General features: G+C 52.3%; 2 protein-coding genes, 1 long non-coding RNA gene and 1 other non-coding gene across 7 annotated transcripts; 1 reads left to right on the plus strand and 3 right to left on the minus strand.

The window, feature by feature from the left end:
* The first annotated feature begins 519 nt into the window (after window positions 1-519).
* Window positions 520-11786, plus strand: TRIM41 (tripartite motif containing 41). 4 transcript variants are annotated; one of them, XM_074529755.1, is made up of 8 exons: window positions 520-2886; window positions 3375-3470; window positions 4676-4906; window positions 6699-6721; window positions 6868-6995; window positions 8695-9241; window positions 9372-9418; window positions 9934-11786. In XM_074529755.1, the coding sequence occupies exons 1-7, from the start codon at window positions 1966-1968 to the stop codon at window positions 9373-9375; spliced, it is 1950 nt and encodes a 649-aa protein (XP_074385856.1). In that variant the 5' UTR covers window positions 520-1965; the 3' UTR covers window positions 9376-9418; window positions 9934-11786. The 4 variants fall into 4 exon arrangements, 3 of the variants coding, with proteins under 3 accessions (XP_074385856.1, XP_074385854.1, XP_074385853.1); XR_012577422.1 differs by lacking the exon at window positions 9372-9418 and adding an exon at window positions 9536-9670 and having other exon boundaries at window positions 521-2886; window positions 8695-9285; window positions 10322-11785; XM_074529753.1 differs by lacking the exon at window positions 9372-9418 and having other exon boundaries at window positions 521-2886; window positions 8695-9285; window positions 10322-11785.
* On the minus strand, window positions 696-768 carry TRNAV-CAC (transfer RNA valine (anticodon CAC)). The gene has a single exon. It is a non-coding gene; the product is annotated as a tRNA-Val (tRNA).
* A 510-nt stretch (window positions 11787-12296) lies between the features above and the next one.
* Window positions 12297-17999, minus strand: RACK1 (receptor for activated C kinase 1). The gene is made up of 8 exons (XM_074529756.1): window positions 17755-17999; window positions 17386-17557; window positions 16425-16572; window positions 15630-15725; window positions 15422-15532; window positions 14537-14677; window positions 13392-13502; window positions 12297-12468 (listed from the first exon to the last, which is right to left on the minus strand). The coding sequence occupies exons 1-8, from the start codon at window positions 17861-17863 to the stop codon at window positions 12403-12405; spliced, it is 954 nt and encodes a 317-aa protein (XP_074385857.1). The 5' UTR covers window positions 17864-17999; the 3' UTR covers window positions 12297-12402.
* On the minus strand, window positions 13533-14371 carry LOC141725723 (uncharacterized). The gene is made up of 3 exons (XR_012577423.1): window positions 14202-14371; window positions 14103-14124; window positions 13533-14014 (listed from the first exon to the last, which is right to left on the minus strand). It is a non-coding gene; the product is annotated as an uncharacterized LOC141725723 (long non-coding RNA).
* Window positions 18000-23771: the final 5772 nt, after the last annotated feature.

Consider the following 23771-nt stretch of genomic DNA (forward strand, 5'->3'; position numbering starts at 1 on the left):
CAGCAGGAGGAGGAGGAGGGTGTGCTTCCTCCCTTTGGGATCCTGGGATGAAGAACAGCAGGAGGAGGAGGAGGGTGAGCTTCCTCCCTTTGGGATCCTGGGGATGAAGAACAGGAGGAGGAGGGTGTGCTTCCTCCCTCTGGGATCCTGGGATAAAGAACAGGAGGAGGAGGAGGAGGGTGTGCTTCCTCCCTTTGGGATCCTGGGATGAAGAACAGGAGGAGGAGGAGGAGGGTGTGCTTCCTCCCTCTGGGATCCTGGAATTGAAGAACAGGAGGAGGAGGAGGAGGGTGTGCTTCCTCCCTCTAGGATCCTGGGGATGAGGAGGAGGAGGAGGAGGAGGAGGGTGAGCTTCCTCCCTCTGAGATCCTGGGGATGAGGAGGAGGAGCAGGGTGTGCTTCCTCCCTTTGGGATCCTGGGGATGAAGAGGATGAGGAGGGTGTGCTTCCTCCCTTTGGGGTGCTGGGACCTGGGGATGAAGAGGAGGAGGAGGAGGAGGACGTGAGGGACGGTGGATTTTTGGGGACGATGAAGGAAAGTTTGGCTGGAGAAGGCAGGAAGGGAAAAAGAGCTGAGATTCAAAATCAGGCAAAGAAAACTGAGCGGAGAGAAAAGCTCAGATGAGCTGAAAGTGCCGGAATGAGGGGAAAAATAAGGGATAAAAGGGAAAAAGCGATGGGAAGAAAAAGGAGAGTGTTTCTGCCCGGTTTCGAACCGGGGACCTTTCGCGTGTGAGGCGAACGTGATAACCACTACACTACAGAAACGCTGAGCTTCGGCCGCCGCGCCGGCAGGGAAAACCGCGGCGGAAATGGGGAATTTTGGGTAAAATGGGAAAAAATACCCGAGAGGGACCGGGATCCTGACCGGGACAGGAACCGAAACCGGGACTAGAATCGGGACAGGGAAAAGCGCGGGGAAAATGGGGGATTTTGGGTAAAAAAGGAAAAAATACCTGAGCGAGACCGGGACAGGGACCGGGACAGGGAAAACCATGGGGAAAAGAGGGGATTTTGGGTAAAAAGGGCAAAAATACCTGAGCGGGACCGGGACAGGAACCGGGACCAGAACCGGAACCGGGACAAGAACCGGGACCGAGGGGTTCGGAGCGCCCCGGGCTGCGCTGGGGGCGGGGAAAGCCGCCAATGCCCCGCCCCGGCCCCGCCCTCAAGCCCGCCCCGCCAAGATGGCACCGCCCACAGTCCTCCAAGACCAACGAGTTGCGTGGCTAGCCAAACCCTGGCGGAAGCGGCGAAGCCTACACTTCCGCCGTTGCTCGGCAACCAGAATCACTCTCGGTCACGTTGAGCGGAAGAGGCGGGGTCTCAACAGGAAGCCGGAAGTTCCTCGGCCTTTCCCCTGTGCAGCCGAGCCGCCGCCGGGAGAGAGCGGCCGGGGGGAACCGGAGCGGGACCAGTACTCGAAAAGAACCGGAACCCGGACCAGGGAGCTCGGAGCGCCTCGGGTTGCGCTGGGCGCGGGAAAAGCCGGTAATGCCCCACTTCCGGTTCCACTCCCAGTCCTCCAAAACCAACGAGTGGCGTGGGTAGACAAACCCCGGCAACAGGAGCCACTTCCTGTCATATTGGGCGGAAGAGGCGGTGCCTCAACCGGAAGGCGGAAGTTCCGCGGCCTTTCCCGTCTGTGGCGGAGCCGCCACCGGGCGAGCGCGGCCCGGGAGGAACCGGAGGGAACCGAGAGGAACCGGGAGGAACCGAGCGGGGCACCGAGCAGGACCCGGGCGACACCCAGCGAGCACCGAGCGGCTCTTCCGGCACCCTGAGAGCGCGGGGAGACCGCGGCGGCGAGGCCCGGTGAGGAGGCCCGGTAAAGCCTAGCGGGTCCCGGTGAGGCCTAGCGGGGCCCGGTGAGGCCTAGCGGGGCCCGGGCCGGGCCGGGGGGGCTGAACCGAGCGGAGGAGGAGGAAGAGGAGAGGAGGAGGAGGAGGAAGGCGCCCCCCGGGCATGGCGGCGCCGCTGGCGCTGGGCGGCCCCGGTTCCCTGCGGCCGGACCCGGTGGAGACGCTGCAGGAGGAGGCGATCTGCGCCATCTGCCTCGATTACTTCGCCGACCCGGTGTCCATCGGCTGCGGGCACAACTTCTGCCGCGGCTGCATCTCCCGCCTCTGGGCCCGCGGCGGCGGCGGAGCCGAACCCGGCCCGGAGCGCTCCGAGCTCGAGGAGGAGGAGGAGGAGGAGGAGGAAGAAGAGGAGGAAGAGCTGGAGGAAGACGAGCTGGATGTAGAGCACGAGGAGGAGGAGGAGGACGGCGTGGAGGAGGAGGAGGAGGAGGAGGACGACATGTGGGAGGAAGAGGAGGAGGAGGATGAGGAGGAGGAAGGCGAGCTGTGGGGAGACCCCGCCGCGGACGAGGAGGAGGAGGATGAGGACGAAGGCGGCGCCGCCTGGGCCGAGGGCGCGGAGGGCAGCGGGCTCTACTTGGGCTACGACGAGGACGCCATGGAGGAGGACGTGGAGGAGGAGGAGGAGGCGGAGGATGAGGAGGAGGAGGACGACGAGGACGAGGACGACGACGCCGAGGAAGGCCCCGCCGCCTTCACGTGCCCGCAGTGCCGCAAGTCGTTCTCGCAGCGCAGCTTCCGGCCCAACCTGCAGCTGGCCAACATGGTGCACATCATCCGCCAGCTGCACCCGGGCCCCGGCGGCACCGGCACCGCCGGAACCGGAACCGCCGGAACCACCGGCACCGCCCCCGAGCCCGGGCCCGCGCCCGGCGGGCCCCCCGAGCTCTGCCCCAAGCACCGCGAGCCCCTCAAGCTCTTCTGCGAGCAGGACCTGGCGCCGATCTGCGTGGTGTGCCGGGAGGCGCGGGGGCACAAGCAGCACAGCGTGCTGCCCCTCGACGAGGCCCTGCAGGAGTGTAAGGTACAAAATGGGGGAGATTTGGGGTTTTTAGGATGTTTTTGGGGGTGTTTTTGGGGGGTCTGGGTGTGGTGTCTGCGTGGTGTGCCGGGAGGCGCGGGGGCACAAGCAGCACAGCGTACTGCCCCTCGACGAGGCGCTCCAGGAGTGCAAGGTGAGAATTTGGGGAGATTTGGGGTTTTTAGGGTGTTTTTGGGGGTGTTTTTGGGGGGTTTGGGTGCGGTGTCTGCGTGGTGTGCTGGAGGCATGGGGGGCACAAGCAGCACAGCGTGCTGCCCCTCGACGAGGCCCTGCAGGAGTGCAAGGTGAGAATTTGGGGAGTTTTGGGGTTTTTAGGGGTTTTTTTGGGGGGTTTGAGGCACGAGGGTTACAGGGGCAGCGCTGGTTCAGTGACTGGGGAGGGGGGGATTTGGGTTTTTTTGGGTTTTTTTCTGGGTTTTGGGGGTTTTTGGGGATCAGAACCCCCGGCTGAGCCCCCTCCCCTCCCTCAGACCAAGCTCCAGAGCCACCTGGAGCCCCTGCGCCGGCAGCTGGACGCGGTGCTGAAGCAGAAATCCAGCGAGGAGGAGAAAATCTCCCTGCTCAGGGTGAGCTCTGCACCAATTCATCCCTTTCCAGCCCAAAAAACAGGGCCAGGGCACTAAAATCCCATTTTCTGCACCATTTTATCCCTTTGCAGCCCAAAAAACAGTGCCAGAGCACTAAAATCCCCTTTTCTGCACCATTTTATCCCTTCTGAACTTCCATTCTCAATTCTCTCCATTAAGGGCAATCATTGCTGAAGGAGTGGAAATTTGGGGTTAAAAGGCTGGAAATGCTCAAATCCCAACTATGGGGTTAAAGAAGTGGAAATTTGGGGTTAAAAGGTTGGAAATTGTCACTCCAACACAGAAATTTGGTATTTGAAAGCTGGAAATCGCTGCTCCCAGACAGAAATTTGGTGCTAAAGGGCTGGAAATTGTCACTCCGACCCTGGAAATCTTTGTTCCAACACAGAAATTTGGGGTTAAAAGGCTGGAAATGCTCAAATCCCAGCTTTGGGGTTAAAGACGTGGAAATTTGGCGTTTTTAAAAGGTTGGAAATTGTCACTCCGACCCTGGAAATCTTTGCTCCAACACAGAAAATTTGGGGTTAAAAGGCCGGAAATTGTTGGTCTAACCCCAAGTTTGGGGCTAAAGGAGTAGAAATTTGGGGTTAAAGGACCGGAAATTTGGGGTTAAAAGGCTGGAAATCATCGCTCCACCGTAGAAATTTGGGGTTAAAGGACCGGAAATTTGGGGTTAAAAGGCTGGAAATCATTGTTCCACCGTAGAAATTTGGTGTTAAAGGGCTGTAAATTTGGGGTTAAAAGCCTGGAAATGCTCAAATCCGAATTTTGTGGGTTAAAGGAGTGGAAATTTGGTATTAAAAAGCTGGAAATCATCGCTCCACCATAGAAATTTGGTGTTAAAGGGCTGTAAATTTGGGGTTAAAAGGCTGGATATCATCGCTCCACCGTAGAAATTTGGTGTTAAAGGGCTGTAAATTTGGGGTTAAAAGACTGGAAATGCTCAAATCCGAATTTTGTGGTTAAAGTAGTGGAAATTTGGTATTAAAAAGCTGGAAATCATCGCTCCACCATAGAAATTTGGTGGTAAAGGGCTGTAAATTTGGGGTTAAAAGGCTGGAAATGCTCAAATCTCAATTTTGGGATTAAAGGAGTGGAAATTTGGGGTTAAAACCCTGGAAATCCTCGTTCCAACCCACAAATCCTCTACTAAAAACCCGCACACCCTCTTTTCCCCCCTCCAGGAGCAGATGCAGGCGGAGATGCAGGAGCTGGAGGCCGATTTCGAGGAGCTGCAGCGCTTCCTGGCCGGGGAGCAGCTGCTGCTGCTGCGGCAGCTGCAGGAGCGGCACCAGGCGCTGCAGGCGCGGCAGCAGCGCAACCTGGGCGCGCTGGAGGAGCGGGGGGCGGCCCTGCAGCGCCTGATTGCTGATGCTGAGGCTGCGGGGAGGCAGGACGGGCTGCAGCTGCTCAAGGTGGGGTAAAATGGGGTGAAATGGGGTGAAATTGGGTAAAATGGGGTAAACTGGGGTGAAACTGGGATAAACTGGGATTGTGATGGGAGCAATGCAACCTGGGCGCGCTGGAGGAGCGAGGGGCAGCCCTGCAGCGCCTGATCAGCGAGGCTGAGGCTGCGGGGAGGCAGGACGGGCTGCAGCTGCTCAAGGTGGGGTGAAATTGGGGTAAAATGGGGTGAAATGGGGTGAAATTGGGTAAAATGGGATAAACTGGGACTGGGGAACGGCAGCAGCGCAACCTGGGCACGCTGGAGGAGCGGGGGGCAGCCCTGCAGCGCCTGATTGCTGATGCTGAGGCTGCGGGGAGGCAGGACGGGCTGCAGCTGCTCAAGGTGGGGTCAAATGGGGTAAAATGGGGTGAAATTGGGTAAAATGGGAGCAGCGCAACCTGGGCGCGCTGGAGGAGCGAGGGGCAGCCCTGCAGCGCCTGATCAGCGAGGCCGAGGCTGCAGGGAGGCAGGACGGGCTGCAGCTGCTCAAGGTGGGGTTGAATTGGGGTAAAATGGGGTGAAATTGGGGTAAAATGGGGTGAAATTGGGTAAACTGGGATTGTGATGGGAGCAATGCAACCTGGGCGCGCTGGAGGAGCGGGGGGCAGCCCTGCAGCGCCTGATTGCTGATGCTGAGGCTGCGGGGAGGCAGGACGGGCTGCAGCTGCTCAAGGTGGGGTGAACTGGGGTGAAATGGGGTGAAATGGGGTAAACTGGGATTGTGATGGGAGCAATGCAGCCTGGGCGCAGGACAGGCTGCAGCTGCTCAAGGTGGGGTAAAATGGGGTGAAATTGGGGTAAAATGGGATTGTGATGGGAGCAATGCAACCTGGGCGCGCTGGAGGAGCGGGGGGCAGCCCTGCAGCGCCTGATCAGCGAGGCTGAGGCTGCAGGGAGGCAGGACGGGCTGCAGCTGCTCAAGGTGGGGTAAAATGGGGTGAAATGGGGTGAAATGGGGTAAAATGGGGTAAACTGGGGTGAAACTGGGATAAACTGGGACTGGGGAACAGCAGCAGCGCAACCTGGGCGCGCTGGAGGAGAGAGGGGCAGCCCTGCAGCGCCTGATCAGCGAGGCCGAGGCTGCAGGGAGGCAGGACGGGCTGCAGCTGCTCAAGGTGGGGTAAAATGGGGTGAAATGGGGTGAAGTTGGGTAAAATGGGGTGAAATTGGGTAAAATGGGGTGTTACTGGGATAAACTGGGATTGTGATGGGAGCAACGCAACCTGGGCGCAGGACGGGCTGCAGCTGCTCAAGGTGGGGTAAAATGGGGTGAAATTGGGTAAAATGGGATAAACTGGGATTGTGATGGGAGCAATGCAACCTGGGCGCGCTGGAGGAGCGGGGAGCAGCCCTGCAGCGCCTGATCAGCGAGGCCGAGGCTGCGGGGAGGCAATTTTGGGTTAAAATGGGGCAAAATCCACCTTGGAACTGGGTTTGGGTTAGAATGGGGCAGGATCCAGCTTGGAACTGGTTTTGGGTTAAAATGGGGCAAAAACCGCCCATTTGGAACTGATTTTGCGTTAAAATGGGGCAGGGTCCAGCTTGGAGTTGGGTTTGAGTTAAAATGGGGCAAAATCCGCCCATTTGGAACTGGTTTTGGGTTAAAAACGGGGCAAGATCCCCAGTTTGGGTTAAAATGGGGCAAAATCCGCCCCTTTGGAGCTGATTTTGGGTTAAAACGGAATCCCTCAGGACCAACCCAAATCCTCATTAAAATTTTCACTTTTTTTCTTTTCCCTTCTGTGTTTGGCACCTGCCAGGACATCAAAGGCACCTTCATCAGGTGAGTCCCCGTTCCCAGCGGGGATTTTGGGGCTGGTTTGGGGGATTTTGGGGCCGGTTTGGGATATTTTGGGGCAGCAGGAAGGCTGGGAGGGCCCCTTGGAGCAGCTGAATCCCAATTTCCGCCGTTTTCCCCCCATTTTCCAGGTGTGAGAACATCAAATTCCAGGAGCCCGAGATGATCCCGGTGGACGTGGGGAGGAGGTTCAGGAATTGTTTCCTGCAGGACGTGGTGATGAGGAAGATGGAAAAGGTCTTCAGCAAAGTGCCTCAAGGTGGGGAGGGGAAAATTTGGGGTTAAAAGATGGAAAATTGGGGGTTTGAAGCGGTTGGAGTTGGGAGTTGGAGAGGGGAAAATCTGATGCTTAAAGGGGTGGAAATTTGGGGTTAAAAGATTGAAAATCGGGGGTTTGAAGGAGTTGGAGTTGGGAAAATCTGTTGTTTAAAGGAGTAGAAATTCTGGGGTTAAAGGAGTGGGAATTGGGGTGAAAAGGCTGGAAATTGGGGATTGAAGGGATTGGAAATTTGGGGTTAAAGGGGTGAAAATTTGGAAGTTGAAGGAGTGAAAATTTGGGGTTAAAGGGGTGAAAACTTGGAAGTGCAAGGAGTGGAAATTTGGTGTTACAAGGGTGAAAATTAGGAAGTTGGAGGATTGGAAATTTGGGGTTGAAAGGGTGAAAATTTGGAAGTAGAAGGATTGGAAATTTGGGGTTAAAAGGGTGAAAACTTGGAAGTTGAGGGAGTGGAATTTGGGATTAAAGGGGTGAAAATTTGGAAGTTGAGGGAGTGGAAATTTGGTGTTAAAAGGGTGAAAATTTGGAAGTGGAAGGAGTAGAAATTTGGGGTTAAAGGGGTGAAAATTTGGTGTTACAAGGGTGAAAATTTGGAAGTTGGAGGATTCGAAATTTGGTGTTAAAAGGGTGAAACTTTGGAAGTAGAAGGATTGGAAATTTACGGTTAAAAGGGTGAAACCTTGGTAGTCAAGGGAGCGGAAATTTGGTGTTAAAAGGGTGAAACTTTGGAAGTAGAAGGAGTAGAATTTTGGTGTTAAAAGGGTGAAACTTTGGAAGTCAAGCGAGCAGAAATTTGGTGTTACAAGGGTGAAAATTTGGAAGTTGAAGGAGTAGAAATTTGGGGTTAAAGGGTGAAAATTTGGAAGTTGAGGGAGTGGAATTTTGGTGCTAAAAGGGTGAAAACTTGGAAGTGGAAGGAGTGGAAATTTGGTGTTAAAAGGGTGAAAATTTGGAAGTTGAAGGAGTAGAAATTTGGGGTTAAAGGGGTGAAAATTTGGTGTTACAAGGGTGAAAATTTGGAGGTTGGAGGATTGGAAATTTGGTGTTAAAAGGGTGAAACTTTGGAAGTAGAAGGATTGGAAATTTGGGGTTCAAAGGGTGAAAACTTGGAAGTCAAGGGAGTGGAATTTTGGTGTTAAAAGGGTGAAAATTAGGAAGTTGAAGGAGTAGAAATTTGGGGTTAAAGGGGTGGAATTTTGGTGTTAAAAGGGTGAAAACTTGGAAGTAGAAGTATTGGAAATTTGGGGTTAAAAGGGTGAAAACTTGGAAGTAGAAGGATTGGAAATTTGGGGTTAAAAGGGTGAAACCTTGGAAGTTGAGGGAGTGGAATTTTGGTGTTAAAAGGGTGAAACCTAGGAAGTTGAAGGAGTAGAAATTTGGGGTTAAAGGGGTGGAAATTTGGTGTTACAAGGGTGAAAACTTGGAAGTCGAAGGAGTAGCAATTTGGGGTTAAAGGGGTGGAATTTTGGTGTTAAAAGGGTGAAAGTTAGGAAGTCAGGGGAGCGTAAATTTGGTGTTAAAAGGGTGAAACTTAGGAAGTTGAAGGAGTAGCAATTTGAGGTTAAAGGGGTGGAATTTTGGTGTTAAGAGAGTGAAACTTTGGGAGTCAAGGGAGGGAAATTCAGCGTTCAGGGGCACAAATCCCGCCCCGAACCCCCCTGACCGCCCGCCCTTCCCGCAGCCGACGTGACCCTGGACCCCTCGACGGCGCACCCGCGGCTCAGCCTGTCCCCGGACCGGCGCAGCGTCCGTCTGTCCGAGCGGCGCGCGGAGCCCGCGGACGGGGCGCGGCCGCCTCGCCCGGACGGCGCCGCCGGCACCGATCTGTGCGTGCTGGGCTCGCCCGGCTTCACCGCCGGCCGCCACTACTGGGAGGTGGAGGTGGGCGGGCGCCGGGGCTGGGCCGTGGGCGCCGCCCGCGAGAGCGCCCGCGCGCGGCCCCAGGGCGCCCACGGCGGGCCCGCGCCGCCGCCCTGGCGCGAGATCTGGGCGCTGGGCACGTCGGGCAAGAAGTACCAGGCGCTGACGGCCACGGAGCAGACGGCGCTGGCGCCCGCCGAGCAGCCGCGCCGATTCGGGGTCTACCTGGACTACGAGCGGGGCCAGCTGTGCTTCTACAACGCCGAGAGCATGAGCCACATCCACACCTTCCACATCTGCTGCTGCCGCCAGCGCGTCTTCCCCTTCTTCCGCGTGCTGGCCCGCGGCACGCGCATCAAGATCTGCACCTGATGGTCGGGGTGGAAAATGGGGGGAAATGGACTCTGTGCAGGTGTTTGGGTCCTGAGGTTCATCTTCCTCTTCTTCATCTTCCCCTTTTCCGCGTGCTGGCCCGCGGCACCGCATCAAAATCTGCACCTGATGGTCGGGGTGGAAAATGGGGGGAATGGACTCAGTTTGTGCAGGTGTTTGGGTCCTGAGGTTCTTCTTCATCCTCCTCCTCTTCCTCTTCGGCGCGCGCATCAAGATCTGCACCTGATGGTCGGGGGGAAAATGGGGGGGAACGGACTCAGTTTGTGCAGGTGTTTGGGTCCTGAGGTTCTTCTACTTTCTCTTCATCTTCCCCTTCTTCCGCGTGCTGGCCCGCGGCACCGCATCCAGATCTGCACCTGATGGTCGGGGTGGAAAATGGGGGGAAATGGACTCAGTTTGTGCAGGTGTTTGGGTCCTGAGGTTCTTCTTCTTCTTCCTTGTCTTCATCCTCCTCCTCTTCCGCGTGCTGGCCCGCGGCACCGCATCAAGATCTGCACCTGATGGTCAGGGTGGAAAATGGGGGGAAACGGATTCAGTTTGTGCAGGTGTTTGGGTCCTGAGGTTCTTCTTCCTCTTCTTCATCCTCCTCCTCTTCCTCTTCGGCGTGCGCATCAAGATCTGCACCCGATGGCCGGGGTGGAAAATGGGGGGAATGGACTCTGTGCAGGTGTTTGGGTCCTGAGGTTCATCTTCCTCTTCTTCATCTTCCCCTTCTTCCGCGTGCTGGCCCGCGGCACCGCATCAAGATCTGCACCTGATGGTTGGGGGGAAATCTGGGGGGCAAATGGACTCAGTTTGTGCAGGTGTTTGGGTCCTGAGGTTCATCTTCCTCTTCTTCATCCTCCTCCTCTTCCTCTTCGGCACGTGCATCAAGATCTGCACCTGATGGTCGGGGTGGAAAATGGGGGGAATGGACTCAGTTTGTGCAGGTGTTTGGGTCCTGAGGTTCTTCTTCCTTTTCTTCATCCTCCTCCTCTTCCTCTTCAGTGTGCGCATCCAGATCTGCACCCGATGGTCGGGGTGGAAAATGGGGGGAATGGACTCAGTTTGTGCAGGTGTTTGGGTCCTGAGGTTCTTGATCTTCTTCTACTTTTCCCTTCTCTTCTTCCTCCTCATCTTCATCATCCGGCACTGGCGCCACAGAGCTGGGGCAGCTCGAGGTGGGGAAGAGCCTTGGAATTGGGTTTTGGGTTAAAAAGGGGAGAAACGGCCACTTTGGAACTGGTTTTGGGTAAAAATGGGGCAGAATCCGTCTTGGAATTTGGTTTGGGTTGAAATGGGGAGAAACGGCCCCTTTGGAACTGGTTTTGGGTAAAAATGGGGTAAGATCCACCCCTTTGGAACTGGTTTTGGGTAAAAATGGGGCAGAATCCGTCTTGGAATTTGGTTTGGGTTGAAATGGGGAGGATGCGCTGCTTCGGAACTGGTTTTGGGTTGAAATGAGGCAGGATCTGCCACTTTGGAGCCAAGTTTGGGTTAAAACGGGGCAGGACCCACCTTGAAATTTGGTTTGGGTTAAAATGGGGTAAAATCTGCCATTTTAGGACTGGTTTTGGGTTTGCCCCTTTGGAGCCGGTTTTGGGTTAAAACGGGGCAGGATCCTCCCATCTGGAGCCAGTTTTGGGTTAAGATTGGGCAGAATCCGCCCTTTTGGAGCCGTTCTTGGGTTAAAATCGGGCAGGATCTGCCTTTGGAACTGGTTTTGGGTTAAAATGGGACAGGATCCTCCCCTTTGGAGCCAATTTTGGGTTAAAATCGGGCAGAATCCACCCCTGCCACTTTGGAGCAAATTTTGGGTTAAAATGGAACAGGATCTGCCCCTGCCCCTCTGCAGCTGATTTTGGGTTAAAAACAAGCAGAATCCACCCCTTTGGAGCCATTTTTGGGTTAAATTCGAGCAGAATCTGCCCTTTCAGAGGTGATTTTGGTTCGGAACCGTTCCGGGTCCGGTCCCGGTTCTGGGAGCTGCCCCCCCCCTCCCTCCCCCAGTCCAATTTTGGGCCCTTTCCGGGGTTTTTCCACATTTTGGACCAAATCCTGTCAGATTTGAACCTCCCTCCTTTCCCAAAATCCGCATTTTTCGGTGCCTGGGTTTTTGGGATCCAGCCCCGTTCCCGTTCTCCCCCTGCTGTTTGCTCCTCCCTTTCCTTGCCATTTTTTGGGGGAAAATCCTGGATTTTTGGGTTTTCCCCTCCCCTCTGGCACTTTACGGGGTTCCCGCCCCGCAGCCCTGGAGCTCCCCAGCTTGGGAATAATTTATTTTAATTTTATTTTTTTTTTTTTCCCTTTTTTGTTATTTCCATCTGGATCCTTTCCCACCCGGGAGCTCCCCCCCCGCCCCTCCCCTCCCTGACGTTTTTCCCTGAATTTTGGTGGATTTGGGAAATTTCCTTGTTGGCGTTTCAGAGTTCGTTCGGGATATTTTTGGCTAAAAAAATGAGAATTAAACGGAGATTTTAGTTTTATGACTTGTCAATAATAAAGATTAAAGAAGTTGTATCAAAGGCAGTTATTTACTTTTAAAAGTCAATTTAATATCTAGCATTATTTACTTTTAAAAATATTTAGCAGTTATTTACTTTTAAAAATTATCTAGCAGTTATTTACTTCTAAAAACTAATATTTAGTAGTTATTTAGTATTAAAATTTAATACTTAGCAGTTATTTCTTTTTAAAAAAAAATATTTAGCAGTTAATCACTTTCAAAAGTTAATACCTAGCAGTTATTCACTATTAGAAATTAATTTAATATCTAAAAATTATTTACTTTAATTTGGGGTTTTTTGAAATTAACTTAGGTTCCTCATATCTTGCATGGACCAATTGTGGGGTTCTTATTAATTTGGTTTAATTAATTTTCTTATTAATAATTAATCTTATTAATTTGGATTTTTTATTAATTTGAGGGTTTTTAAAATTAATTTACCGAGGAGCAGCCCCAAATCCCACCCCAGTGACGTCACCAGCATTTTCCCCCTTTCTGAGGTTTTTTGCCCCCAAATCCCATCAGGAACACGCAGCGACTCCAGCTCCAAAAATCGCCATTTATTGACATTTTTGGGTTGGTTTAAAAAGGCAGGATTGGGCCTCAACCATTCGCTGACGTTTTTGGGGTGAAAAGCGGCCGGATCGGGGCTCAGCGGGTGCCGATGGTCACCTGCCACACCCGCACCAGGTTGTCGGTGTAGCCGGCGAAGAGAGTCTGGGGACAAGGACAGGGGTCAGGGGTCATTGAAGGGTCATTTAGGGTCACCCAGGGGTCACTCCTGGCCTCAGCCCCAGGTGCCCAGGTGAGGTTCCCTTGCCCAGGTGAGGTTCCCCTGCCCAGGTGAGTGCCCCTGCCCAGGTGAGGGTCCCTTGCCCAGGTGAGTGCCCCCTCCCCAAGTGATGATCCTTGCCCAGGTGAGGGTGCCCAGGTGAGTGCCCCCTGCCCAGGTGAGGGTGCCCAGGTGAGGGTGCCCAGGTGAATGTCCCCCGCCCAGGTGAATGTCCCCTGCCCAGGTGAGCGCCCCCTGCCCAGGTGAATGTCCCCTGCCCAGGTGAGGGTGCCCAGGTGAGGGTGCCCAGGTGAGTGCCCCCTGCCCAGGTGAGGGTGCCCAGGTGAGTGCCCCCCGCCCAGGTGAGGGTGCCCAGGTGAGCGCCCCCTGCCCAGGTGAGGGTGCCCTGCCCAGGTGAGGGTGCCCAGGTGAGTGCCCCCTGCCCAGGTGAGGGTGCCCAGGTGAGCGCCCCCTGCCCAGGTGAGGGTGCCCAGGTGAATGTCCCCTGCCCAGGTGAGGGTGCCCAGGTGAGGGTGCCCAGGTGAGTGTCCCCCTGCCCAGGTGAGCGCCCCCTGCCCAGGTGAGGGTGCCCAGGTGAGTGTCCCCCTGCCCAGGTGAGGGTGCCTAGGTGAATGTCCCCTGCCCAGGTGAGCGCCCCCTGCCCAGGTGAGGGTGCCCAGGTGAATGTCCCCTGCCCAGGTGAGGGTGCCCAGGTGAGGGTGCTCAGGTGAGTGCCCCCAGGTGAGTGCCCCCTGCCCAGGTGAGCGCCCCCTGCCCAGGTGAGGGTGCCCAGGTGAGGGTGCCCAGGTGAGGTTCCCCTGCCCAGGTAAGGGTGCCCAGGTGAGTGCCCCCCGCCCAGGTGTCTCACCTGCCCGTCTGCCGACCAGGCCAGCGAGGTGCACTGGGGCGGCTCCGCTTTGCTGCTGGTGCTGATCACCTCCTGCTTCAGCTCGTCCACGATGATCTTCCCCTCCAGGTCCTGCAGGTGAGAACGGCTGAGCAATCACCTGGATCCTGCCCTGATCCTGCCCCGATCCCACCTGGATCCTGCCCCGATCCCACCTGGATCCCACCTGGATCCTGCCCCGATCCCACCTGGATCCTGCCCTGATCCCACCTGGATCCTGCCCTGATCCCACCTGGATCCCACCTGGATCCTGCCCTGATCCCACCTGGATCCCACCTGGATCCTGCCCTGATCCCACCTGGATCCCACCTGGATCCTGCCCTGATCCCACCTGGATCCTGCCCCGATCTCACCTGGATCCCACCTGGATCCTGCCCTGATCCCACCTGGATCCCACCTGGATCCTGCCCCGATCTCACCTGGATCCCACCTGGATCCTGCCCTGATCCCACCTGGATCCCACCTGGATCCTGCCCCGATCTCACCTGGATCCCACCTGGATCCTGCCCCGATCCCACCTGGATCCCACCTGGATCCTGCCCCGATCTCACCTGGATCCTGCCCCAATCCCACCTGGATCTCACCTGGATCCTGCCCCGATCCCACCTGGATCCTGCCCTGATCCCACCTGGATCCCACCTGGATCCTGCCCTGATCCCACCTGGATCCCACCTGGATCCTGCCCTGATCCCACCTGGATCTCACCTGGATCCTGCCCCGATCCCACCTGGTTCCTGCCCCAATCTCACCTGGATCCTGCCCCGATCCCACCTGGATCCCCCAGCCCAGGTGGCTCAGAAACAGCCTCTGGGTTTCCCCACAGAGCGGTCGGAGGCATTTCAGTGTTTCATCACAGCACGGTGGGAATCCCAATCCCAATCCCATTCAAATCCCAATCCCTGTTATCCCATAAATCCTATTTTTTTACCCAAACCTTTATCGCATACCCAAATTTTGATGCTGGGCCCCGTGGCGGCGCACAGCCAGTATCGGTTGGGGCTGAAGCACAGCGCGTTGATCACGGCCCCATTCTCATCCATTATCCCAACCCCATTATCCCAACCCCATTATCCCAACCCCGTTACCCAATTTCCCCGTTTTTTTACCCAGATTTTGATGCTGGGCCCCGTGGCAGCGCACAGCCAGTATCGGTTGGGGCTGAAGCACAGCGCATTGATCACGTCCCCCCCGTCCAGCGTGTACAGGTGCTTGCCCTCGTTCAGGTCCCACAGCATGGCCTGCCCGTCCTGGGGACACAGGGGACATCACTGGGGACATCACTGGGGACATTGGGGACACCCCCAGAACCAGGACACCCCCTCGTTCAGGTCCCACAGCATGGCCTGCCCGTCCTGGGGACACAGGGGACATTGGGGACATCACTGGGGACATCACTGGGGACGTGGGGACACCCCCAGAACCATGGCCTGCCCATCCTGGGGGAGACATTGGGGACATTGGGGACATCACTGGGGACATGGGGACACCCCCAGAACCATGGCCTGCCCATCCTGGCAACATTGGGGACATCACTGGGGACATCAGGGACACCCCCAGACCCAGGACACCCCCTCGTTCAGCCCCCACAGCATGGCCTGACCATCCTGGGGGAGACATTGGGGACATGGGGACATCCCCTGTGGGACATGGGGACACCCCCAGAACCATGGCCTGCCCATCCTGGGAACATTGGGGACATCACTGGGGACACCACTGGGGACATTGGGGAATTGGGGACACCCCCAGGTGTGTCCCCAGGTGTGTCACCTGTCCCCAGGTGTGCCCCATGCCTACCTTGCCCCCGGACGCGCACAGTGACCCGTCAGGTGACACGGTGACCGTGTTCAGGTACCCTGTGTGTATCCCTGACTGTCCCCAGGTGTGTCCCCAGGTGTGTCCCAGGTGTGTCACCTGTCCCCAGGTGTGTCCCAGGTGTGTCACCTGTCCCCAGGTGTGTCCCCAGGTGTGTCCCAGGTGTGCCCCATGCCTACCTTGCCCCCGGACGCGCACAGTGACCCGTCAGGTGACACGGTGACCGTGTTCAGGTACCCCGTGTGCCCGATGTGGTTCGTCTTCAGCTTGCAGTTGGCCAGGTTCCACACCTGGGGGACACAGGTGAGGTCAGGGGGGACAATCGCGGCGCTCCCAGCTGTGCCCAGCTGTGCCCAGTTCGGGGCTCTCACCTGGACGGGGTCTCACCTTGACCAGCTTGTCCCAGCCGCAGGACACGATGATGGGGTTGCTGCTGTTGGGGGAGAAGCGAACGCACGAAACCCACTCGGAGTGGCTCTCGTCCTGTGGGACAGGTGAGACAGGTGAGACACAGGTGGGACAGGTGAGAGAAGTGAGGGACGGGTGAGGGACAGGTGGGACAGGTGAGGGACAGGTGGGACAGGTGAGGGACAGGTGAGGGACAGGTGGGACAGGTGAGGGACAGGTGAGGGACAGGTGAGGGACAGGTGAGGGACACCCACTCGGAGTGGCTCTCGTCCTGTGGGACAGGTGGGACAGGTGAGACACAGGTGAGGGACAGGTGGGACAGGTGAGGGACAGGTGGGACAGGTGGGACAGGTGAGGGACAGGTGAGACAGGTGAGGGACACCCACTCGGAGTGGCTCTCGTCCTGTGGGACAGGTGAGACAGGTGAGGATGCCCCCATAAATGACCCCAAATCCCCTGAACTGACCCCAAACTGACCCCAAATCCCCAGAACTGACCCCAAACTGACCCAAAGTACCCATAACTGACCCCAAACTGACCCAAAATCCCCAGAATTTACCCCAAAATCCGTGTCCCACCTGCACGGTGTACTTGCAGACGCCCAGCGTGTTCCAGAGCTTGATGGTTTTGTCCCTGGAGTGACCCCAAACCTACAGAACTAACCCCAAATCCCCCATAACTGATCCCAAATCCCCCATAAATGACCATGACTGACCCCAAACTAATCAGAACTGACCCAAAACCCCCAGAATTTACCCCAAACCCCCGTCCCACCTGCACGGTGTACTTGCAGACGCCCAGCGTGTTCCAGAGCTTGATGGTTTTGTCCCGCGAGCCCGACACGATCTGCCGGTTGTCGGAGGAGAAGGCCACGCTCAGCACGTCCTTGGTGTGCCCCACGAAGCGGCGCGTGGTGGTGCCCCTGAGGGGAAATTCGGGGTGAAACAGCCGAAAAATGGGAAAAAACACGCAGAAATTGGGAAAAAACAGCTGTAAAAATGGGAAAAAACCAGCCATAAAAATGGGAAAAATGGCCAGAAATTGGGAGCAGGCCACGCTCAGCACGTCCTTGGTGTGCCCCACGAAGTGGCACGTGGTGGTGCCCCTGAGGGGAAATTTGGGGTGAAATAACCAGAAATTGGGAAAAACGGGCAGAAATTGGGGTGAAATATCCATATAATGGGAAAAACAGTCCGGAATTGGGGTGAAAAGAGACGCGCAATGATTGACTCAGTGAGAACTGGATCAGTGGGAATTGGATCAGTGGGAATTGGACCAAAGCGGTTTCTGGGAAGATTTGGGAATTTGAGGAGTTTGACCCCACAAATTCCGACCCTTTTCAAGCATCATCCCCTCAATGGACACCCCCAAAAAATCCCAAAAAAAATCCCCAAAAACCCCCTGAAATCCCCAAAAACCCCCTGAAATCCCCAAAAAACCCCCGCGGGGCTGCTGGCCCAGGTGTCTCCCATCATCATTGCAGGACTTGTCCTCAGATCCCCGGGGGGATCAGTGGGAACTCAGTGTAATCATCGGGAGAGGCACGGTGAGCAGCCCTGACCCAAAATCCCCGGATTTCACCCCAAATTCACCCCACAAATCCCCCAAAACTGACGTGGTGAGATCCCAGAGGCGCAGGGTGCCATCCCATGACCCTGACAGTGCCAACTGCCCATCGGAGGAGATGACCCTGACACCCTAACCCCAAAAACCCCGAATTTCACCCCAAACTGACGTGGTGAGGTCCCAGAGGCGCAGGGTGCCGTCCCAGGAGCCGGACAGAGCGAATTGCCCATCGGAGGAGATGACCACGTCGCTGACGAAGTGCGAGTGCCCGCGCAGCGCCCGCTGCGGGATCCCGTAGTTGGTCTCGTCACGCGTCAGCTTCCACATGATGATGGTCTTGTCTGGGGAGGGGGCAATGGGGAGGGGGTCACAAACCCATTGGGGTCACCCCAGAGACCCTCAGGGACCCCCTGCCCCTTCCTTATGCTCACCCTGCCCTTCCTCATCGCCCTCAGCCCCGTCCCGCGGGTTCCCCCCGCTCCGGGCCGCCTCTACCCCCTCACGGCAGCCCCCAGACCCCTCCCGGACTGTCCCGCACCGCGCGAGGCCGACAGGATCATGTCCGGGAACTGCGGCGTGGTGGCGATCTGTGTCACCCAGCCGTTGTGGCCCTTCAGGGTCCCGCGCAGGGTCATCTGCTCCGTCATGGCGGCGGATGGCGGCGGCGGGCAGCGGCGGGAGCGGCGGGATCCGCGGGATGGCGGCGGATGCGCGGAGGCCTCGGCCCGGGCCCGTCCGTCCCCTCAGACCGGCGCGGGCGGAAAGAGGCGGTGGCGCTTCCGGAGGAACCGGAAGTGACGTACGGCCGTACGGCGACATGGCGGTCGGCATGAAAAATATGGCGGCGCCCTCTGGGCGTTGTACGGAAAGGGGGGATTTGAGGGAGAAACCTCGCAATGTCACCCCAAAACATCCCAGTGTCCCCAGAAAGGATCCCAGTGTCCTCCAAAACATCCCAGTGTCCCCCTAAAGGGTCCCAGTGTCCCCAAAAAGGATCCCAGTGTCCCTCAAAACATCCCAGTGTCCCCAAAAAGGATCTCAGTGTTCCCTCAAAGGATCCCAGTGTCCCCCAGTGTCCCCAGAGTCCCCGGCCGCCCCCTGCCCTCACCGCAGGCCCAGACCCCATTTCGGATCCCCATTTAGGATCCCCATTTACGATCCCAATTTAGGATCCCCATTTACGATCCCAATTTAGGATCCCGTTTAGGATCCAATTCCCTCCGTGCCCATTTTGGGATCCTCCTCCCAGTCCAATTCGGGAACTGGGCCCAGTTCCAGCTCAGCTGTCGCGGCTCCTCCGAGGCTCCGGGCCCCAAAACCCGGCCCAAAGCCCCAAAATTCCACCCCAAACCCTGCTCTGGGTGAGTGCTGACCCAAATTTGGGGATGATTTGGGGATTTTGGGGAGGATTCCCAAAAATGGGAATTCTGGAGGTGCCTTGGGGACAGGGTGGGAACTCGATCCGGGCCCAGCCCCGCGGGGCCTTGGGGGCCTCCAGGATTCCCATTTGTGAAAAACGCTGATTGCTGGGTTTGGGATTTTAGAGGTTTAATAGTAATGAAATGGTCATTAAAATACTACTATAAAATGATACAGTATAATGGTGATTTATGATTGAGTATATAGTAAATATATAATTGAGTATACAGTAAGTATATAATTAAGTCGGTATATAATACAGTTAATTATATATTTATAGTAAATATATAATTAAGTCAGTATATAATACAGAAATCTAGTGAAACGAAATCTAGTGTAACATAAAATAATGTAATATGTGATGTGATATGATGTAATGTAGTGTAATGTAATATAATATAATAAAATACAGTATAATATAGTTTGTGTAATAATAATTTAGATAATTTGGATTAGGAAAATATCAGACAATAAAAACAAAGAGTTATGGACACTCCGGGTGCCTTTTTCTGGGCAAAGATGAGCACTAAAATGGGCACAAAATATTGTGGGGAAATTGGGAAATCCTGAGGAAATTGGAAAATTCCTCCCCCGGGCTGGAACGTTCCCAAAATTCCCAGATTTCCCTGGAAAACCCATTCCTGACCCAATTCTGGCCTTTTTCCCCCAGGCTGAGGGAGCCCGGAGCCGAGGCTGGCGGCGAACGGCGCCGGGATGGAGACGGGTGAGTGGAAACCGATTTTTTTGGGGTGCAAATGGATTTTTTTGGGGGATGGAAATGGATTTTTTGGGGTGGAAATGGATTTTTTTGGGGTGGAAATGGATTTTTTTTGGGGTGGAAATGGATTTTTTTTGGGGTGGAAATGGATTTTTTTTGGGGTGGAAATGGATTTTTTTGGGGTGGAAATGGATTTTTTTTGGGGTGCAAATGGATTTTTTTGGGGTAGAAAAAAATAGCCCAGAATATTCAGATTTAATTGAGCTGGGCTTTAATTCCCTCAAACTGACCCCGTTTGTTGCTTTTTTTTCCTTTTCCAGGGGAAAATGCAGCTCTGGGTGAGAGATTTTCCTCTTTTCCTCCTGGAATGTTCCAGAATGTGTTCAATCAAACCCCATTTATTCCACCCTTATTCCCCTTTTTTTCCCCCTTTTTTTTCCCTTTTTTCCACCCTTTTCCCCTTTATTTTCCCCCTTTTTTTCCCACTTTCCCCCATTTATTTCCCCTTTATTTTCTTTCTTTATTTCCCACCTTGATTTCCCCCTTTTCCCCCTTTATTTTCCCCGTTTTTCCCTTTATTTTCCCCGTTTTTACCTCTTTTTTCCCATTTATTTATCATTTATTTTCACCCCTTTCCCCCCACTTTATTTTCCCCCTTTTCCCCCCTTTCCCCCATTTATTTCCCATTTATTTTCTCCTTTATTCTCACTTTTTATTTTCACCCTTTTTCCCTTTTATTTTTCCCCTTTTCCCCCTTTATTTTCTCCCTTTTTTCCCTTTTATTTTTCCTCTTTATTTTCCCCTTTTTTCCCCATTTTCTGATTTCCTTTGCCCCTCTCTCCCTTCCAGAGGAGCGGGACAGGAGGATCAGTGAGTTCCTTTTCCTTTTTTTTCATTAAAAATTTGAATTCCAACATTTTCCATCCATTTTGGGGTCCCCGGGAGGTTTTTGGGGCTGCTCCTGAAAAATTTGGGATTTTGGGGCCCTGGGGACGGATCCAGACCTAAAAAAACTCAAAATAATTTGAATTTTCTTTTTTTTTTATTTTTTTCCTTCCAGGCAAACTCACCTCGGACCTGGGTAAGGAATTCCGTGGATTAAAATGAGGGATTTGGCCTCAAAATGAAAGATTTGCTGTTAAAATTATCAATTTCTCCCTAAAATGAACAATTTGAGCCTTAAATGGGAACTTTTACCCCAAATTTGTGCTTAAAATGGGAATTTTCCCATTGAAATAAAAATCGAGGCCTCAGTCATACAAATCACGGCTAAAAAAATTAAAATTAGAAAATTTTGTGCATTTTTAGGTGGTTTTAGGGCTGGCTTTTCCTTAATAAACCCGATTATTAGGATTGCAGGGGGAGTGTTAAATAAAAATAAAAATAAAAATAAAAATAAAATTCCCTCAAACTGGAGGGAGGGAAGATTTGGGGATTTTTTTGGGGATTTTTTTCATATTTATTATATCCAGGGATTTGGGGTGAATTGAGGCTGTTTTTTATTTTTCTTTCCTGTTTTTAATTTTTCTTTCATTGTTTTTAGGTGAATCCAGCGCCAAACTCAGTCAGTCCAAGGCCAAAATCCTCATTTTAAAGGAAATTTTGGGGGGGAAAAATCCCAATTCCTGGGACCGCCTCGGAACCATCGCAAAATGAAGGAATTTTCTCATAATTCTCCTTTTCCTGCTTTTTTCCCCTTTTTTTTCCTCTTCTTCCCAGAGGAACGCGACCGGAAGATCAGTGAGTGCCCTTCCCTGCTGCTTTTGGGCTAAAACCCTCAATTTTTGGGGCAAAACTTTATCGGGGCCTGGGGGAAATAGGAAATAAATCAAATTATCTCCCCCAGTTTTCCCCCAATTTTCCCCAAATTTCCCCCAAATTCCACACAATTTTCCCCTCAATTTCCCCTGAATTTTCCCCCAATTTTCCCCAAATTTCACCTGAATTTCTCCCTGTATTTCCCAAAATTTCCCCCAAATTTCTCCATTTCCCACAGAGAAAAAACCCAAAAACCCCAAAATTTCCTTTTTTTCCTCCCCAGCCAAGCTCGCTGCTGAGATCCGTGAGTTTTCTGAAATCTTTTCCTCCTCCCCCGATGGTTTTGGGCTCAAAGTGGCCAATTTTGGGTCAATTCCTGGATTAATTCCCATTTTCCCTCATCCCACAGGAAGGCTGACGGCGCTGCTGGGTATGGAAATTTAATTAATATTTTTGGGGGGTTTGTGGGTGTTTTATTAATTATTAATTAGTGCTGTTGTTTAATAAAGTTAGAAATAAAATTATTTCTTTTATTTATTTTTATTTAATTTATTGATTATTAATTTTGTTTCTTTTAATTTATTTTTTATTTTAATTTATTAATTTTTATATTATTTATTTTATTTCTTGATTTGTTTTAATTTTGTTTTTGTTCATGTAATTTTTATTTATTTTATTTTATTTTATTTTATTTTATTTTATTTTATTTTATTTTATTTTATTTATTTATTGAAAACCCAGTAAATCTTAGGGAATGTCAGGAATGGAAAATGTGTGAAAATTACAAATATTGACCAGGAAAATTTGGAACAAGAAACTAGACAATAAGAAAAATTAGATTTGGTGATCAAACAATAAATAAAAATGACGTGAAGTTAGAAATTCCCTTTACTGGGAAGAAAATTGGGAATTTTTGGAGATTTTGTGGCTTTGAGGCGGGGGAAGGTGGAGCAAAGCCCAAAAATGCTGAATTTTGGTGCTTTTATGGTAATTTTTGGTGTTTTTATGGTAATTTTTGGTGCTTTTATGGTAATTTTTGCTGATTTTTGCTGATTTTTGGTGCTTTTCCCACAGCTGAGCGTGACTCCGGGCTCCGTAAGTGCCAAAATTCCCCAAAATTCCCCAAAATTCCCCAATTCCCCAGAATTTCCTCTCCTGCAGCTCCCCAGCCCCAATTCCTCCTTTCTTTTTATAATTTATAAAATTCTATAAATTCATACATTTTATCAATTTTAATTCTATTAAAATCACAGTATTTGAAATCATTATTGTGGCTGTATCAATAATATTTTGACCGTATTAATTATTAAAATTCATTATATCCACACTTAAAATTTAATATATTCCTTCTTATGAATATTTATGGAAATATTGTGAAAAATTTATTATACTAAAATAAACTATATTAATTTTTATATTTAATTTTCAGTCCGACTCAATTCTATAATTCCAATTTTTTCACTTTATTTCTGTTTTTAGGGAAGCTCCGAGCAGAGCTGGGTGAGTTTTGGGCAAAATGGGGAAAAGGAGCCAAAACACCAAATTTTGAGGGTTTTTAATTTTTTTTTTTTTTTTATTTGGATTTTAAATTTTAATTTTTTTCCCCTCAGCCAAGTGCGACGCCACCATCCGTGAGTGCCCCAGGGAACGGGGGGGAGCTGGGATTTGGGGTAAAATCCTCCAATTTCAGAGAGTTTGGGGCAAAACCTCGAATTTTAGAGAATTTGGGGGGAGATCCCTTAATTCCAGACAATTTGGGGGCATTTAGGAGAAAATTCCTTAATTTCACTGGATTTTAGGATAAAATCCCTGAATGTCACAGATTTTGGGGAAAAACACTCTGAATTCTGCAGAATTTGGGGTGAAAGCCCTTAATTCCATAGGGTTTGGGGAAAAACATCCCTGAATTTCACAGAATTTGGGGAAAAATATCCAAAAATTCCACAGAATTTGGGGGAAAATCCCCAGGATTGCAGGGCTGGGGGGGCTGAGCTTGAATTTGGGGGAAAAAAGGGAAAAAAAATGAGGGAAAAAAAGGGAAGAAAGGGGGGAAATGGGGAAAAGGGGGGAAAATGAGAAAGAAAAGGGGAAAAAAGGGGGGAAAAGGGAAAAAAAGGGTAAAAAAAAAGGGAAAAATGAAGGGAAATGAAGAAGGTAAAAAAAAAAAGGGAAATGAAGATGTGGCCCCGAATTTGGGGGAATTTACGGCGTTTTTGGTTCCAGGGATCTTCACGGTGGAGCTCGGTGAGTCCCGGCCTGCCCCTCGTTAATTACAGTTCATTAATTAATAATTCATTAATTAATCATTCGTTCATGAATCCTGAATGACCCAACCCCACCCTTCCCCCAGGGGAGCGGCACACGAAAATCGGTGAGTTTGGGGATTCTGCCCCAAAAATCCCCCATGGAACCCCCAGGGCTGGGGAAATTTGGGTCCAAATTCCCTTTTTTGCATTTCCAGGGGAACTCACGGCTGATGTGGGTGAGCTGATCCTGTAAATCCTCGTTTGGGGGGAAATTGGGGAATTATTACCATTCTTATTTTTATTTTTATTTTTATTTTATTTTTATTTTTAAATTATTTTTATTTTTATGTTTCTTTTTACTTTTGTATTTTTAGTACTAATTTATTTATTAGGTTTTTATTTTCATTTCTATTT

The sequence above is a fragment of the Zonotrichia albicollis genome, chromosome 31 (genome assembly GCF_047830755.1).
Source record: "Zonotrichia albicollis isolate bZonAlb1 chromosome 31, bZonAlb1.hap1, whole genome shotgun sequence".
In the NCBI taxonomy this organism is placed as follows: Eukaryota; Metazoa; Chordata; class Aves; order Passeriformes; family Passerellidae; genus Zonotrichia; species Zonotrichia albicollis.